At 30.7% G+C, this 19,731-nt stretch overlaps 1 protein-coding gene across 48 annotated transcripts in view; it reads right to left on the bottom strand.

The window, feature by feature from the left end:
- Positions 1-19,731, bottom strand: part of LOC130446725 (microtubule-actin cross-linking factor 1) — a 300,505-nt gene that overhangs the window by 66,965 nt on the left and 213,809 nt on the right. For 44 of the 48 annotated variants that reach the window (XR_008910192.1, XM_056783376.1, XM_056783344.1 and 41 more), the window contains one exon: positions 400-515. The exons of the other annotated variants lie outside the window; for them this stretch is intronic. Coding sequence is in view for 43 of the 44 variants with exons in the window: in XM_056783376.1 (XP_056639354.1) it covers positions 400-515 (116 nt within the window). In the remaining variant the exon portion in view is untranslated. The remainder of the gene's footprint in view (positions 1-399; positions 516-19,731) is intronic. 48 annotated transcript variants of the gene reach the window in all.

The following is a 19,731-nucleotide window of genomic DNA, read 5'->3' on the forward strand; positions in this document are numbered from 1 at the left end:
ATAGAGACTACACTTAAGGTTATAATCTGCATTAGGATTAAATAAATGAGAATATACCGAACTAATGATTCTACAGTTATTTTTGAATGTCGTAATGACGAAAACCTTTAATCGAAAATATATTGACTTCATATCATCTTCCTAAATTCGCTTATAAGCTCCGCTGAAGCTTGCCCACAGTTTAACGCTGTACAATACAAATGGTATCCATCAAAGTCATAGGAAACTTTCCATGTGATGAGAAGAATTAAGTTTTTTAAAAGAATTTTAAAATTTTGGAAAAAAATTAAGTTCAAGTGATATAAAATTTTGAAAGCTTTCATAAGTTCTTATTTCAAAAAAACTATATAATGCATGGTATTTGAAATGAAAATAAAAATGTTTCTTGAGAAAACTTACTGTTTACTGTAATGAGTAGTTGTGGTGAAAGTAGATGTTTGTTCACTGGCACTGCTCATATGGAATTCAGTCCTAAAGGTTCTAAATGGTTGTGGTTGCATTTGTTCCACCAATCTCTGTAAAGACAAAATAAAAATTAATAATAAAAAAATTGTTTCCAAATTTGTAAAGAACTATTATGCGAACATTTTACAAGAAAATCATATAAAAATTTGTTGGAAATCATTTGCATTTTTATTACTTGTTGATATGAAAAATTTATCTAGGTTTGAAGTGTTTCAACCAGTACTAAAATGATTCAATTTAAGATTTGAACTAATTTTTCTTTATTTATTTATAGAGTATACTCTTATTTGTAGATAAAAGTTAGTGAAAAAAAGTTCTGTTATGAGAATGGTTTCGTTTCCTTGAGCTATTCATATTCTCGCAATATAGTTTGATCTTTAGAATGTTCTTTTGAAAACTACACCTCTTCTATACTAGTTCGAAACAATGTCACAATTTTAGGGATGTAATATCCCTTTTATATTCTTTCTTCACTTTGCTTCGTTGTTTGTTTGTGAATGAATCCACAATCTCCCGACACACTTTTTTATTTGAATTTTGATATATTTAAACATCTCAAATCCTTTTCAAACTTAAAACAAACTCAAAATATTCTAATTTGATTTTAAAAGCCCCTTTTAGCTATAATTATTAATTAAAATTACTACTAGAATTAGCAAATATAATAATATCAAATTGCATTTGTGACCAAAATCAACTAAATTGTGCGTGCAGATCGTCGAATGAGCATAAGGATGATTGCAGAAGCCGATAAAGAAACGGTTAGAAAAATTTTATACGAGGAATTACACACGACAAAAGCTCTTGCGTCAACGGGTCTGCTCAGATTTCCTTAAAAGGTTAAAAAAGTTAGAAAAAGATCTGCTTTGAAAGGGACCCGATTTGAGTCGATAGAAGCGGTAAAGCAAAAAACGACTGAGCTTCTAAAGGCACTTCCAGCATTGCTTCGATCAATGGAAAAAACGTATGGAATGGTGTGTGGCGAGGGGAGAGGCGAGAGAGGGGAGTATTCGAATGTAGAATAATTTTTATAACAAAACCCTTTTTCGTAATCAGTTTCGTTATTTAATAGTTAGACCTCGTACGAACATCATAATTTCAAATTTCTGTTTCCGCGGCACTTTTTTCGAATATACACAAATTTGAGTGAATCTCTGCAGATACCTAGCGTGGGTGACATCGCATCAGCGAGGCCCCTTTTCTTTCGTTCCTAGGATCTCTTCACAGTAAATCTATCTTACACGAAATAATGTATAGTTTGTGCGAAAATGATTACTCATCAAATATTTAAATTCCGCCAATCTAACGGTAACGGTGGTGAAGATAGTTACAACGGCCTCTGAGTTGCACTTAAGGGGGATTTTTAAAAGTTGTGACTTTCTTTTTAGATCTCATAATTGAACAAATTCTGTAGGCATCGTATTAAAAGAGCTTTTGAGGGGTCCATTTACGTGCGAGGCAGTGGGCAAAGACCCACTTCGTCCATGTAATGTAAATTATGATTTTAAAAAAAATTAATTATTTAAACAATCGAAATATGAAAAACTCAATTTTAAACTATTAAAAAGAGAAATTAAAAAATTTTTTTTGAAATCTTAATTTTCTTTTGACAATAAAATAGCAAAAATATTGAATCTCTATTTGTTTGTAACAATTTTATAAACAAATTACATACAAAATTCATAATCTATGTTAATTACTGCCATTGTTTATTGTGAAAATAGACATAGCTAAATATATTAATAAACTTTAATGAACATTTATGACAAGATCTATAAAGTATACAAAAGGGCTCCACAAAGTGCAAAATTTATAGGCCAATTATTTATACCTTTAATTCCATTATTAATGCCAACGGAGATAAGGAAAAAATTTGATAGTTAGCAATTAAATACCTTTTTGAAAAATAGGGATTAAACTTTTTTCTATGGGGCTAGATTCTTTCAAGTGTAAAGAAGGTACTAGAATTTTTTGAATTATTATTTTTTATGAACTCTCTTTTGCGGCGGCGCTCGCATACCGCAACAGCCGCGCGGAGCCCTTATATTCAACGTCAAATTAAAATTATAAATAATGGGTATTAGTATAATAATAGTATATATATATATATATAATAATAATAATAATAATAATAATAATAGTATAATAATGTGTTCCGGGAATTAGGACAAAATCCTTCAAAAACATTTTTCTAGAGATGATTCCGAATCGAAAGAACTATCGCTCATATTTTTAGAACCATTATGTCTATTTTTCACGTTTTTGAAATTGCTGACTAAACTAATAATGAAAAATAAGGAAAAAAAAAGGAAAAAATTATATTAATTTCTTTTATTGAATTTTCTTTCTCTTACTATAATTTTTTTAAAATAAATATTAACATAAAAAATGTCGGATTTGGTATAGCGAATTCCAGGTTAGATAAATTTTTTCCTAACCAGCGAAAATAATCCAAATAAATAATATAATAAATTGTTTTTGCTATATTCATTTACGTTTTTAATCGGACTCTAACAATTTTCATAACACCAAAAAAACTTGACTATGAAAACTAATTGAGTTGCGCTATAGAAACAGTTTATCATTCAAATTAGTGCGGATTAAGTAAAAAACTATTACTAATAATAGCACAATATAGATAATAGTGAAGGTTACAGTGTTTGAACTGAAATAACTTGAGAAATCCATTAATAGTATCAATTTTAACACTTTTCTAAACGTTATGGAGACTTAAAATATAAATACCACAACGTTGTTTCGAAATATACTAAAAATGTTTTTTTGATTGGATACTGTTTATTAAAAAATAGATATAAAATCTAAAATAGAGTATTCAGATAGCAGATTCTCTTAGCAACTAAGATATAGATAGCGAGTATTAAGATAAATTAAAAAAATAAATACCCAATGATTAGAAAAGCGATTTAATGATGTACAAATGTACCAAAACGAGTAGAGTACTTAGAAATACTTTATACAGAATAATAAAGAACGGACAAAAACTGGGAGAGACGTAACATGGATTTACGAATGAAACCAGCACGCAGGATTTGAAGGAAAAATAGAAAGGGATAACACATTCATACATTTAAAAACAACTTTGAAGATTTCCCTAACACTATAATCTAATAATAAGCGTGATCAATGAATCTTATTCTATCATAAATTACTATAAATGTCTCAAAACTGAAGGTCTTCCTCAGTAGAAGCTACTTAAGTTACAATTAATACTAACACTAGTATGTAAGATTTCGGACTTTTCTCTTCTTTTATACAAAGCACTCAGGTAACTAACTCCAAAGATTTCGTCCTTTCCAGTCTTCTTTCTTGGTTGGTATTGCCGAGGAGCTGGATTGCTTCGATGTTTGTATGTTATTAGAGCCGGTGTTTGTAACTCTTGCCAAATTTAGTAATTATATGCCTTACAGTGTTTACCTCCAGATCCCGATGGAGGTATCAGTATTGTTTAAGTGTTGCTTTCACATCACCATAGTTCGATCCAGTAGGTCCATACCGGTTTCAGGATTTGTTTATTTGTAATTTGTAATTTATTAAACATTGACAGATTTTTTTCCCGCTAACCAAAACATTTTCTTGTATCTAATATCTAGTTCTCGTTTATTTTTTATGTGAGGTTTTAAGAGTAACTTTGCATCTATTGGTAGATAGCTCCTTTTTATTTGTGATTATTCTTGTTTGGCGTTATTTTCTATTTTTTGGACCAATAATAAATTCTATCAATTAGTTAGTGGTTTAGCGTGAAGCTTTACCAAAACTCCACATAAAACTTGGAACAACCACAACTATTATAATTTCTTGAAAGAATTGTATGCCAATGACTGATTTAAGCGTTTACAAGATGTTGAAGATTATTCACGTTCGTGTCGCCCTTCCATGTTAAAATCGGATGGAAATATTTAGCTTGATTGGAATCAGGAGTACCACAATAACTGTAGATACAACAGATACCAACTCAGGAACATCCTGATCTGCTAACCTTGATGAAAAAACTGCAGAACACTGCATAAGATTATCCGTTCACCATTTCCAATGGAATGTTATTAAGGAAGGACCGCTTCGTAGTCCCACAAACCATATGCCCAGCAATCCTGCGTGAGTTGCATGCTACCATGTAGCAATTTCCAAAATGAAACAGATAGCTTGGCGTTATGTTTATTAGGAAGGAATTGACCGTGATATTGAACACCTAGTCAAAATCTGTGCTGACTGTGCTATGCAAAGAGAGAATCCTCCCAAAATTGTCCTCAATACCTGGGATGTTCCTGGCGCTTATTAGGAAAGAATGCATTTGTATTATGCTGGGTAGTTTGAAGGAACTATTTTCTAATTTGCATTAATGCAAAATCCAAATGGCTGGAGGTGAGGATACTAGACGTCGGCTTGGCAGAGCGATGCGTCCAAACGATCAGGAAAAAATTGAAAGCGATGCCTGAAGAAAAACTGTCACCCCTACTGCTTCTGGAATTTCTTCAGTCAAATCCTACTTAGGAAGGATATTACGGACCAAACTGGATGCTATTTTTTCGCCAAAGGAATCAAAAGCCTCAACTTTCCTTGTCAGTGGGGGAAAGGGTCCAGAAGCGCTTTTACCTTGATAATAAAGAGACTTCGCAATTTGGTATTGTAACTGAGTGCTTGACCTCAAGGTCGTCCTCAAAACCCTACCTCAGAGACTATATCCAATAAAGATTTTTCATTCAACCTCTATATTAGTGGGCGAGATCTGTTGTATCCACAGTTATTGTGGCACTCTAATTCTAATCAAGTTCGTCAAACAATAATTCATTTAAAATTTTCTCGCGGTTTCTTTGGTGCAATATTTTCTCACCACAAGCCTCTACGACTCAGTTTCCAAGATACAGAATTCTTATCTGGTACAATCAAATCCACAGCTTAGGAACAATTATTTCATAATAATTTAGGTAATGAATTTGAATATATGACAAGTACACAGACTAGTTAAAAAAATATTAGATGTTAATCATGTTTTTTCTCTTTTACGTGTTACGTGATTATATCAAAAGATAATATATACTCGTACTTTCAAACGCAAAGCAATTTTATCATCGCTTATTTTACATGATTAAATTATAAAAAAAGAGTTTCCTGGAAAAAATATTACTAACAAAATCTTAGGTGTTAATGATGATAACATAATACATACTTTCATGAATGATTAATAATTACAGTTAAATGTGTAGGTATATCTTGAATATAGTATTATCAAAATCGAATAATTGTGTTGTAGTTAAGGTCGACACTTGACACCATTTGAAAATTAGTGGAATTTCACATAAAGCTAAAATCCATAACGAACAATTGAATTATTGTGTCGAATATATTCAATATTGTTATCAAAATTAACACAAAATGAATTTATTTTTATTTAGAAAGTGTGAATGACTCACAAAACCATATATACACAATTCCTATAAGAAATTAGTGTATGCCAATTAATAGACGGCTGATATTAGTTTCAATGTATTTCCAACTATTAAGAAACGGATACCTTGTAACATCTTAAACCAAGTAAAACATTTTCTAACACGATTATTAACAATAGATAAGTCATTCATCTATCAATATGATGTAGAGACCCAAATGCAGAGTAAAGACTGGAAACATTCATATTATCCCCCAACGTAACTGTATTTTGGTATACGGGAGATGTAATTTTAGTAAATTACCTACCAAATAATGCCACAATCACATGTGCTTGTTATGCCATTTTAGCTCTCAAATTACGTGAGGCGATAAAAGAAAAATGCCCGTGGAAATTGCATAAAGAATTAATATATATATATATATATATATATATATATATATATATATATATATATATATATATAGGTTACGTTTCTATGGTTTTTTTAACCATAACCTTCAACAATCTCTTTGAGACCTTGGTGAATCCATTCTTTGGGCTTAGAAGCAAATAATTACCATGGATCTGAATAAATAATAATCTGACGATGCTAGGTCCGAATTAAATGCTGAACGTTGTTGGAACTCAATACCACCAAGTTCTTTGATCTTATTCCGCGTAACTTTCGAGGTATGTAATTTGGCATGATGTTCATGTAACGGAGACAACAGCTGTCCACTATATATCTCGGCATTGATAGCTCAATCATCTGGAATGATTTCGATATACTCTAAACCTTTATAATTCCACCTGATACACAAAAAGACTTTCTGGTAATTACCATTTATCTAACCCCTGTTTTTCTATATTCGGGTTGTTTTGGTAATCCAAGTAACAATGCGACTAATAAAACGATCATCTTTGGGAAGGTCAAAGAAGGTCCAAGGGAGTCCGATAATCGGCGAGTTATGATAGGTTGGAGTTGTACTATTTCACTTGCAACCTCAATATTCCACGCTCAGAACGTCACTGATCTATAAGCGTCAAATCTCCAATATTAAAATGATTAAATCAACTCTGTGACGTTCGCGCATTTACTGTGTCATCCCCTTTAATTTCCCACACTTTCTGCCACGGTTGCTTCAAACTTTTGTTTCCAATAATTTAACAATACACGAATTTAATATTTATCGCACTCCATATTATTTATTATGAAAATGTACTGCATCGTCAATAAACAAATAGAGAATGATTAAAAGAATGTAAAGCAATTTTACTCTAAAATTAGAGATTAATCTCAAGTTATGACATGTTTAAATTAAGGGATAGGAATCTTCACATATTATAATATTTTATTTACAAAGAAAATGTTATATAGTGAAATTTATTTTGTGAAGTCAGTTTATCTTATCCAAATATACTTAATGTGATTCACTTTGTATTATTTATTTTTATATTTAAGTGCACCTTTATTATCTCATAGTTTTTAATGTTTATTATATTGATGACTCCTTAATCTACTTTCTGAATACTGATATGTCTGTCCTATCGAAACAGCGTCACAATCAATACAAGTAAGCTCATATGTCATATTTTTATGTTTTTTTGAGTTTTCAATATATAGTACATATAAATAAATTACGAGATAAAATTAGAAATAACTTTGGTAAAATTATTCAAATTCTTTTGATTTGGGTTAATAACATAACACTGATAATAATTAAAACGAGAAGTGAGACAGTTCCTTATCTTATCACAGAATAAATTTAATCTTCAAGATATCTGAAATTTACATAATGATATCAGACCCAATGGATCCAATAATACCGTATTATCCAACTAATACATAATTTAAATATGTTTTATATAGTGCTATAATAATATAATCGATTTGTAGCTATAAGAAGCTCACGCAAGGCATGGAAAAATTAGAAAAGATTTAATCTAATCAATTAGATTTGGTTATTACATCTTTATGTGAAAATAATGATTCTGTTATTTCTTTGTCATTAATAATCAATTGAAGTTATTAACATTCAAAAAAGTGATAAGTTGTGTTTTCACCTTGAAAATAGAAATTTGGTTACCATGGAAACAATTTTTTTAATTTAACGTTCTTTCCGTTCCGTACGAGTTTGTCATACTAATAGATTATCGAAATTTCAGTTTTTGAAAAGGCTTTATGTGTTAATAGGGTAAGAGGACTGAGAGTAGAGCTCACGTGATTTTTCTACGTGCAAATGCCTAATCGCGACTGGAAAAATAAATTTTATTACTTTACAGATATACTAGCTTACATTGAAACTAAATCTGAAATGTGGAAGTCTTCAACACTTTGGTCGACTTATTCAAAACTGAGAGGCACCCTAATGGTAAATAACGACGTAGACATCAGTAAATACTCGAAACTCAATGCATATTTGAAAAATAAGTCAGTTGGCTATAGACCCAAAAAATCTAAAACATTTGCCCGTGAAGAAATTAAGTTTCAGTTGTAAGTTCCAGGCGATCATTATCTCATGCATAAGGTATGATAGCAAAAAATTTCAATGTAAGCTTAGATATTATTTGTAACATATTTCAGGTTGCTTTAATATTCGGAATCGCAGGAGCTCTGCGGAGGGAGGAATTATATAAAATGAAATGTAACGATATTAATAATACCGGAAATGTTATAATTATCACAGTACCTGATACAAAAACTCATGTTCAACGTCGATTTACTGTTATTGGTGAAATATCTGACAATAGCTTAAACTTGGTAAACATTGATAAAAAAAATATAAAAACCACCGACCCACAATATTTGAATAATCACGGTGGGTGGAAATCCAACACAGGCGGAGGGTTACATAGACGACTCAATAAAAAACAAAATGGAACAACTAGTTCGACTTCAAGCAACATTGTAAATATTCACGATCCTACTAACAATCCAATAAGTACTAATACAACTATAGTTAATTCTTTGCACTCGTTAAATGTTGCCAATTCGAGTACCAATAGTAACTTCTTCTTCACTTCAAATTAATAATGCTCAAAGTTGTACTTTTAATATTACTATTACAAAATAAAAATTGATAAAAGTTTTGTCGAATTTTTTTAAGTCTACGGACGCAGAAAAAATTTTGTATAAAACTCGTGAGTAAAGTAAGTTTTTTTCACTCTTAGGAATTGCCAAACCGTGCTACTCGTGTAAAAAGTATTACTTTACTCACTTAAAGTGAGTAAATAACTATTATAGAGCTGTGTAACGAATTTTGGTCGCTGATCTTTTAATTATTAGGTTGCTTTTTATTATAAAAAGTGGTCATTAGTTGGTCAAAATATCATTGGTGTTTAGAATAGGCCTAAATAAATAGTACATAAATATTTTTTGTGGTTCTCTGGTGTCTATAAATATAAATCTTTCATTATTATTCAAACATATTTAGAAATTCTTTTATGGTGAGATCAAAACTGTGTTTATTTCCAACCAACGCAGTCACCTTCTAAACATACAATTAAATCAGTAAAATTAGTTGAAGTCATCATTTTAATTGCTTCATTTCGAATTCGCTAACCATTTGAGTAAAGATTAATATAGTACATAATATTTTGTATTCTGTTTTAAAATAATGTGGTAAAAGTGTAATAAAAATGAAGTAGCGATTACTATTGAAGATCGAGTCGAATTATTATAACCTTGATAAAAGGCTCAAAGGACAAATTTATTGTATACATATTTAAATAAGATAAATCGCTGTAAACACTAGCTTCGTTCGCGGTAGATAATTTGCACACATTCCGATTGTATTCTGAATATTTTTTGGACGTGTCAAATGCGCAAGCTTTGTTCAGAATATGTTCGGAACATACATTCCTCCACGAACGATTTATGTACATCTAAAATTATAATTTTCATTCAAAACTAGCTAGGAGAATACAATGTACATATATAATTAACTGACCGAAGGTTTAATCTTGATATTTGTAAGTACCTATAAAGTCAACTACTAAGTTTTTTAAGCACAATTACGTAGAAAACCAGATAGAGGTTATTTCATAGTAAATATCACAAAAAGGATGAATATATTCGTTCGGAATTAAAAATCTGTGCTCCACGAACACAAGTTTTTAAATCATGAACATGTTTTATTAGCACCGCGAGCGCACTAAATGTACCCGAAATTTATTTGTGACACGTGTTAATATAAAAAAAAATCTAAACAATTTAGCTACATAAATGTATAAAAGGATCTAAGATCTAAGAAACTGAATAAATTTAAAAAACAAGTTTTAACGTAATGTGTTCACTTCAAAAAGAGAGTTTATTTCTTTTGTTTTCTTTAAAATTGTTTTGTTTTGTTTTTCGTAGATTGGTGTTATTGGTATTTTACCATTGATTTTAACAAGTTTCTGGAGGAATCCGTTATCAGATAGCTTGCGAATATAATTCGGAAACATACTATCTAGGCTTCAATGTCATTTCTATAAGTATTTCACATTAAATGATTCAGAATACTTTTTTCATGAAAGAAACGATTTAACTAATCACATTCCTTCGAATCACTTTTTTAACGATACAGTAATAAGCACGTACAGTTTTATGTAGTGTAAAGATCATTATTAGGCACTGCTGCGTTATTAGATTTTATCACGGATTACTTTATTTGATGTTTTGGTAGAATAAAGTCAAGGAGAAATAGTGGTGGCAAGTAAAAACAAAGCTGTTACTTTTTCACAGTTAATGAAAATCACATGTAGAAATGTTACTGGGATTTAACTTGACGGGTTTAACTTAATTCAGTTACATGAGTCTTTCAATAATGGCCTTTCATCTTCAGGTCAACATAAAAACGGCTTATTAGGTAATGTTATTTTGGAAATCATCTTACTGTGACTATAGTCATGGAAAAATAGTGATTGCAAGTAAAAACAGAACAGTTTTTTTTCACAGTTAATGAAAATCACATGTAGAAATGTTACTGGGATTTAACTTGACGGGTTTAACTTAATTCTGTTACATGAGTCTTTCAATAATGGCCTTTCATCTTCAGGTCAACATAAAAACGGCTTATTAGGTAATGTTATTTTGGAAATCATCTTACTGTGACTATAGTCATGGAAAAATAGTAATTGCAAGTAAAAACAGAACAGTTTTTTTTCACAGTTAATGAAAATCACATGTAGAAATGTTACTGGGATTTAACTTGACGGGTTTAACTTAATTCTGTTACATGAGTCTTTCAATAATGGCCTTTCATCTTCAGGTCAACATAAAAACGGCTTATTAGGTAATGTTATTTTGGAAATCATCTTACTGTGACTATAGTCATGGAAAAATAGTAATTGCAAGTAAAAACAGAACAGTTTTTTTTCACAGTTAATGAAAATCACATGTAGAAATGTTACTGGGATTCAACTTGACGGGTTTAACTTAATTCTGTTACATGAGTCTTTCAATAATGGCCTTTCATCTTCAGGTCAACATAAAAACGGCTTATTAGGTAATGTTATTTTGGAAATCATCTTACTGTGACTATAGTCATGGAAAAATAGTGATTGCAAGTAAAAACAGAACAGTTTTTTTTCACAGTTAATGAAAATCACATGTAGAAATGTTACTGGGATTTAACTTGACGGGTTTAACTTAATTCTGTTACATGAGTCTTTCAATAATGGCCTTTCATCTTCAGGTCAACATAAAAACGGCTTATTAGGTAATGTTATTTTGGAAATCATCTTACTGTGACTATAGTCATGGAAAAATAGTGATTGCAAGTAAAAACAGAACAGTTTTTTTTCACAGTTAATGAAAATCACATGTAGAAATGTTACTGGGATTCAACTTGACGGGTTTAACTTAATTCTGTTACATGAGTCTTTCAATAATGGCCTTTCATCTTCAGGTCAACATAAAAACGGCTTATTAGGTAATGTTATTTTGGAAATCATCTTACTGTGACTATAGTCATGGAAAAATAGTGATTGCAAGTAAAAACAGAACAGTTTTTTTTCACAGTTAATGAAAATCACATGTAGAAATGTTACTGGGATTTAACTTGACGGGTTTAACTTAATTCTGTTACATGAGTCTTTCAATAATGGCCTTTCATCTTCAGGTCAACATAAAAACGGCTTATTAGGTAATGTTATTTTGGAAATCATCTTACTGTGACTATAGTCATGGAAAAATAGTGATTGCAAGTAAAAACAGAACAGTTTTTTTTCACAGTTAATGAAAATCACATGTAGAAATGTTACTGGGATTCAACTTGACGGGTTTAACTTAATTCTGTTACATGAGTCTTTCAATAATGGCCTTTCATCTTCAGGTCAACATAAAAACGGCTTATTAGGTAATGTTATTTTGGAAATCATCTTACTGTGACTATAGTCATGAAAAAATAGTGATTGCAAGTAAAAACAGAACAGTTTTTTTTCACAGTTAATGAAAATCACATGTAGAAATGTTACTGGGATTTAACTTGACGGGTTTAACTTAATTCAGTTACATGAGTCTTTCAATAATGGCCTTTCATCTTCAGGTCAACATAAAAACGGCTTATTAGGTAATGTTATTTTGGAAATCATCTTACTGTGACTATAGTCATGGAAAAATAGTGATTGCAAGTAAAAACAGAACTGTTTTTTTTCACAGTTAATGAAAATCACATGTAGAAATGTTACTGGGATTGAACTTGACGGTTTTAACTTAATTCTGTTACATGAGTCTTTCAATAATGGTCTTTCATCTTCAGGTCAACATAAAAACGGCTTATTAGGTAATGTTATTTTGGAAATCATCTTACTGTGACTATAGTCATGGAAAAATAGTGATTGCAAGTAAAAACAGAACAGTTTTTTTTCACAGTTAATGGAAATCACATGTAGAAATGTTACTGGGATTTAACTTGACGGGTTTAACTTAATTCAGTTACATGAGTCTTTCAATAATGGCCTTTCATCTTCAGGTCAACATAAAAACGGCTTATTAGGTAATGTTATTTTGGAAATCATCTTACTGTGACTATAGTCATGGAAAAATAGTGATTGCAAGTAAAAACAGAACTGTTTTTTTTTCACAGTTAATGAAAATCACATGTAGAAATGTTACTGGGATTTAACTTGACGGGTTTAACTTAATTCAGTTACATGAGTCTTTCAATAATGGCCTTTCATCTTCAGGTCAACATAAAAACGGCTTATTAGGTAATGTTATTTTGGAAATCATCTTACTGTGACTATAGTCATGAAAAAATAGTGATTGCAAGTAAAAACAGAACAGTTTTTTTTCACAGTTAATGAAAATCACATGTAGAAATGTTACTGGGATTGAACTTGACGGTTTTAACTTAATTCTGTTACATGAGTCTTTCAATAATGGTCTTTCATCTTCAGGTCAACATAAAAACGGCTTATTAGGTAATGTTATTTTGGAAATCATCTTACTGTGACTATAGTCATGGAAAAATAGTGATTGCAAGTAAAAACAGAACAGTTTTTTTTCACAGTTAATGAAAATCACATGTAGAAATGTTACTGGGATTTAACTTGACGGGTTTAACTTAATTCTGTTACATGAGTCTTTCAATAATGGCCTTTCATCTTCAGGTCAACATAAAAACGGCTTATTAGGTAATGTTATTTTGGAAATCATCTTACTGTGACTATAGTCATGGAAAAATAGTGATTGCAAGTAAAAACAGAACAGTTTTTTTTCACAGTTAATGAAAATCACATGTAGAAATGTTACTGGGATTCAACTTGACGGGTTTAACTTAATTCTGTTACATGAGTCTTTCAATAATGGCCTTTCATCTTCAGGTCAACATAAAAACGGCTTATTAGGTAATGTTATTTTGGAAATCATCTTACTGTGACTATAGTCATGGAAAAATAGTGATTGCAAGTAAAAACAGAACAGTTTTTTTTCACAGTTAATGAAAATCACATGTAGAAATGTTACTGGGATTTAACTTGACGGGTTTAACTTAATTCAGTTACATGAGTCTTTCAATAATGGCCTTTCATCTTCAGGTCAACATAAAAACGGCTTATTAGGTAATGTTATTTTGGAAATCATCTTACTGTGACTATAGTCATGGAAAAATAGTGATTGCAAGTAAAAACAGAACTGTTTTTTTTCACAGTTAATGAAAATCACATGTAGAAATGTTACTGGGATTGAACTTGACGGTTTTAACTTAATTCTGTTACATGAGTCTTTCAATAATGGTCTTTCATCTTCAGGTCAACATAAAAACGGCTTATTAGGTAATGTTATTTTGGAAATCATCTTACTGTGACTATAGTCATGGAAAAATAGTGATTGCAAGTAAAAACAGAACAGTTTTTTTTCACAGTTAATGGAAATCACATGTAGAAATGTTACTGGGATTTAACTTGACGGGTTTAACTTAATTCAGTTACATGAGTCTTTCAATAATGGCCTTTCATCTTCAGGTCAACATAAAAACGGCTTATTAGGTAATGTTATTTTGGAAATCATCTTACTGTGACTATAGTCATGGAAAAATAGTGATTGCAAGTAAAAACAGAACTGTTTTTTTTTCACAGTTAATGAAAATCACATGTAGAAATGTTACTGGGATTTAACTTGACGGGTTTAACTTAATTCAGTTACATGAGTCTTTCAATAATGGCCTTTCATCTTCAGGTCAACATAAAAACGGCTTATTAGGTAATGTTATTTTGGAAATCATCTTACTGTGACTATAGTCATGAAAAAATAGTGATTGCAAGTAAAAACAGAACAGTTTTTTTTCACAGTTAATGAAAATCACATGTAGAAATGTTACTGGGATTGAACTTGACGGTTTTAACTTAATTCTGTTACATGAGTCTTTCAATAATGGTCTTTCATCTTCAGGTCAACATAAAAACGGCTTATTAGGTAATGTTATTTTGGAAATCATCTTACTGTGACTATAGTCATGGAAAAATAGTGATTGCAAGTAAAAACAGAACAGTTTTTTTTCACAGTTAATGAAAATCACATGTAGAAATGTTACTGGGATTTAACTTGACGGGTTTAACTTAATTCTGTTACATGAGTCTTTCAATAATGGCCTTTCATCTTCAGGTCAACATAAAAACGGCTTATTAGGTAATGTTATTTTGGAAATCATCTTACTGTGACTATAGTCATGGAAAAATAGTGATTGCAAGTAAAAACAGAACAGTTTTTTTTCACAGTTAATGAAAATCACATGTAGAAATGTTACTGGGATTCAACTTGACGGGTTTAACTTAATTCTGTTACATGAGTCTTTCAATAATGGCCTTTCATCTTCAGGTCAACATAAAAACGGCTTATTAGGTAATGTTATTTTGGAAATCATCTTACTGTGACTATAGTCATGGAAAAATAGTGATTGCAAGTAAAAACAGAACAGTTTTTTTTCACAGTTAATGAAAATCACATGTAGAAATGTTACTGGGATTTAACTTGACGGGTTTAACTTAATTCTGTTACATGAGTCTTTCAATAATGGCCTTTCATCTTCAGGTCAACATAAAAACGGCTTATTAGGTAATGTTATTTTGGAAATCATCTTACTGTGACTATAGTCATGGAAAAATAGTGATTGCAAGTAAAAACAGAACAGTTTTTTTTCACAGTTAATGAAAATCACATGTAGAAATGTTACTGGGATTTAACTTGACGGGTTTAACTTAATTCTGTTACATGAGTCTTTCAATAATGGCCTTTCATCTTCAGGTCAACATAAAAACGGCTTATTAGGTAATGTTATTTTGGAAATCATCTTACTGTGACTATAGTCATGGAAAAATAGTGATTGCAAGTAAAAACAGAACAGTTTTTTTTCACAGTTAATGAAAATCACATGTAGAAATGTTACTGGGATTGAACTTGACGGGTTTAACTTAATTCTGTTACATGAGTCTTTCAATAATGGTCTTTCATCTTCAGGTCAACATAAAAACGGCTTATTAGGTAATGTTATTTTGGAAATCATCTTACTGTGACTATAGTCATGGAAAAATAGTGATTGCAGGTAAAAACAGAACAGTTTTTTTCACAAATAATGAAAATCACATGTAGAAATGTTACTGGGATTAAACTTGACGGGTTTAACTTAATTCTGTTACATGAGTCTTTCAATAATGGTCTTTCATCTTCAGGTCAACATAAAAACGGCTTATTAGGTAATGTTATTTTGGAAATCATCTTACTGTGACTATAGTCATGGAAAAATAGTGATTGCAAGTAAAAACAGAACAGTTTTTTTTCACAGTTAATGAAAATCACATGTAGAAATGTTACTGGGATTGAACTTGACGGGTTTAACTTAATTCTGTTACATGAGTCTTTCAATAATGGTCTTTCATCTTCAGGTCAACATAAGAACGGCTTATTAGGTAATGTTATTTTGGAAATCATCTTACTGTGACTATAGTCATGGAAAAATAGTGATTGCAAGTAAAAATAGAACAGTTTTTTTTCACAGTTAATGAAAATCACATGTAGAAATGTTACTGGGATTGAACTTGACGGGTTTATCTTAATTCTGTTACATGAGTCTTTCAATAATGGTCTTTCATCTTCAGGTCAACATAAAAACGGTTTATTAGGTAATGTTATTTTGGAAATCATCTTACTGTGACTATAGTCATGGAAAAATAGTGATTGCAAGTAAAAACAGAACAGTTTTTTTCACAGTTAATGAAAATCACATGTAGAAATGTTACTGGGATTTAACTTGACGGGTTTAACTTAATTCTGTTACATGAGTCTTTCAATAATGGCCTTTCATCTTCAGGTCAACATAAAAACGGCTTATTAGGTAATGTTATTTTGGAAATCATCTTACTGTGACTATAGTCATGGAAAAATAGTGATTGCAAATAAAAACAGAACTGTTTTTTTTCACAGTTAATGAAAATCACATGTAGAAATGTTACTGGGATTTAACTTGACGGGTTTAACTTAATTCTGTTACATGAGTCTTTCAATAATGGCCTTTCATCTTCAGGTCAACATAAAAACGGCTTATTAGGTAATGTTATTTTGGAAATCATCTTACTGTGACTATAGTCATGGAAAAATAGTGATTGCAAGTAAAAACAGAACAGTTTTTTTCACAGTTAATGAAAATCACATGTAGAAATGTTAATGGGATTGAACTTGACGGGTTTAATTTAATTCTGTTACATGAGTCTTTCAATAATGGTCTTTCATCTTCAGGTCAACATAAAAACGGCTTATTAGGTAATGTTATTTTGGAAATCATCTTACTGTGACTATAGTCATGGAAAAATAGTGATTGCAGGTAAAAACAGAACTGTTTTTTTCACAGTGAATGAAAATCACAGTTGGAACTGTTACTTGAACTTAAACGGGTCTAACTTTATTCGGTTATATAGGCTTTGAAAACAATAATTGCACTCATGAATAAAGATTTTCCATCAAGTCAATATGAATAGAAGACGGCTTATTCGTAATGCAATTTTTGAAATCATGTTTTACTATGACAGAAAATGTAAGTGAAGAAAAATATGCAAGGACTTCAACCGTCAATCCCACTTTAAAATGCTCCTATGACTATTTGTGAATGCTGAATGTTATTTTGAAGAGAAAAATGAAGTTACGCATGCTAAGGTACGTCAAAATGACGGTCGTGGGGCAACAAAGCGACTTTGTCGTATGTATCCGTGTTAACTTTTCTAGGTTTTTCGGTAGTTCGGTTGTTTTGTATTATTTTTTTTATTTTAAGGTGTTAAGAGGATTTTATAGATAGTTTTGAGATCTGTTTTAGGTAAACAGAGTATTTTTGCAGTTATTTTAGTCAGTAAACTTTCAAGCAAATCACAAAATTTAGAATACTTAGTTTTTTTAGAAAGCCATTTCCACTGTTGCGTTCGAATTTATCAAACATGAGTTTTAAGGTTGCAAAGTGATAATCCAGTGGCAGCTGAAAGGTACAAGGACAAACTTTAGATGGAGTTAACCCCTTTCAATTAGACGAAAAGTGCTTTAGTGTTTCAGACTATATTTACTCCATACCTATAATAAGCGCAACATGTTTCCGAGGGGAATTTCCGCATTTTTTCAAGAAGATACTCTATAAGAAGCCATTTCGCAATAAAAATGAAAATAAGGTCTAAAATTCAACAAATAATTTCACAGATCACACAGAAACTTATGGCAAAAGTGTTTATCCCTGTTATTTTTAAATGGAAATTGACAATTCGTTAGATTGCTCAATTAGAAGGTGTGAAAGAGATATTTGGACTTATGAGAACAACCAAATCTTCATCATCAAAAAATAAAAATTGGAATGGTGATCCGTATAAACACTAAAGTTCGATTCAAGAGAAAAGTACGGCTCTTGAAGAAAATGATGGAAGCCCTATGAACGAAAAAGTAGTTAAAGACTGGCAACTTTGACAGAAAATGCAACTCTCTTTTATAGCGACTGAAGGGCTGCAATACCCTCACATAATAGCTATATTTCAAAAATATTTTTGTTGTGAAGCTTGTGAAAAGCTTTTTTCTAAGTCTGGCATAATCGAAACTGAAAGAAGAAATTAACTGAGTGATAATATCTACCCATGATGAAAAGACTACAAGGTGTGTTCTTCCCGGGGGCTCGATTTTCGACTCGTTCTGCGCATCTCTTTAGGAGCGAATTCTCAGTTCTTGTAGTCTTTACATCATGCATCTACCACAAAAATTTTGATGTTCTTATATCAAAATAGTACAAGGAAAAACCACATAACAGAACCTTAGGAATATAAAATTATTTTCAAGATTCATTTAAAATTGTTAATGTTATTATTTTGCGTTATAAATTTGAGGTATTGATAAAAGTTGAAACTTATCATAAAACCAGCTCCTTGATTTAATCACGTGTTTTTGGCTAGGAACTAGTAGTGAAAATCCCAATTGAGACTTGTTAAGGAATCACAGTAATAGTTAAAACTGGGAATTGAAAGTAACAGTGAAACAAACCCACCACTAGAGTAAAAAGCTTCGTTTTATTAAATAATTTTCTTTTTTGAATATGATTTATTAATAACTATCAGACGTTTTAAATTCTAGGGTGTAATAAATGATAATAGCAAAAGTTTTCTCAGGATTTCATTATGCATAAATGAAAAATAGCGTGATAGTAAGTTGTTAATATCAAAAAGTTTCTATCTCAAAATATATTTCATAGTTTTGATAATAAATATCGCTTGCAGCGACAGATTGGAATGAAAATTCATACTTCGAACGCTAAAATCTACAAAATAAATGAATGGGTTGAAATTAATTGTGAAAATTACCTGAAAATTAGAAAGAGTAGATTAGAAGCCTCAAATAACCAATTAAAAATAATTGTACATATCAGTTCAAATTATAAACTTGTAAAATAAAATACTACTAGTTCCTTATATTTCACTTTTTTTTATCTAAGTACTCTAAGTTTGCAACGAATGCACAGATTATAGATTAAACTCAGAAGTGGTGACTGCAATAACATAGACCAATGTAAATAAATCAATAGGCAAGAATATTTCCCAAGTGAGCCTTTTGCTGAAAACTATAGTCCTTTTTCTGTTTATCAAAACTAAATAATTGGTATTAGTTATATTCATCCTCTTCGTTCGATAAGGTCATTGCTTGATTTGAATACCAAAACACACACAAAACAAAAGTTCTTTCCATCGCACAACGAACCATGAAAGAAAATGGAGTTTAACAGACAAAAATTATAGCTGGAGATGTAACAAGAAGAGAATATTGCACCGAAATTGTGAAACCAAAGAGTTAGAAAATAATCTTCCTTAAAAAAAGGAAGTTCACAAACCAAGAACAGTTAAAATAAAAGACACTAGCTTCGGAATAGTTTACTTGATTGGTAACA

Source organism: Diorhabda sublineata, chromosome 1, assembly GCF_026230105.1.
Source record: "Diorhabda sublineata isolate icDioSubl1.1 chromosome 1, icDioSubl1.1, whole genome shotgun sequence".
Classification (NCBI taxonomy): domain Eukaryota; kingdom Metazoa; phylum Arthropoda; class Insecta; order Coleoptera; family Chrysomelidae; genus Diorhabda; species Diorhabda sublineata.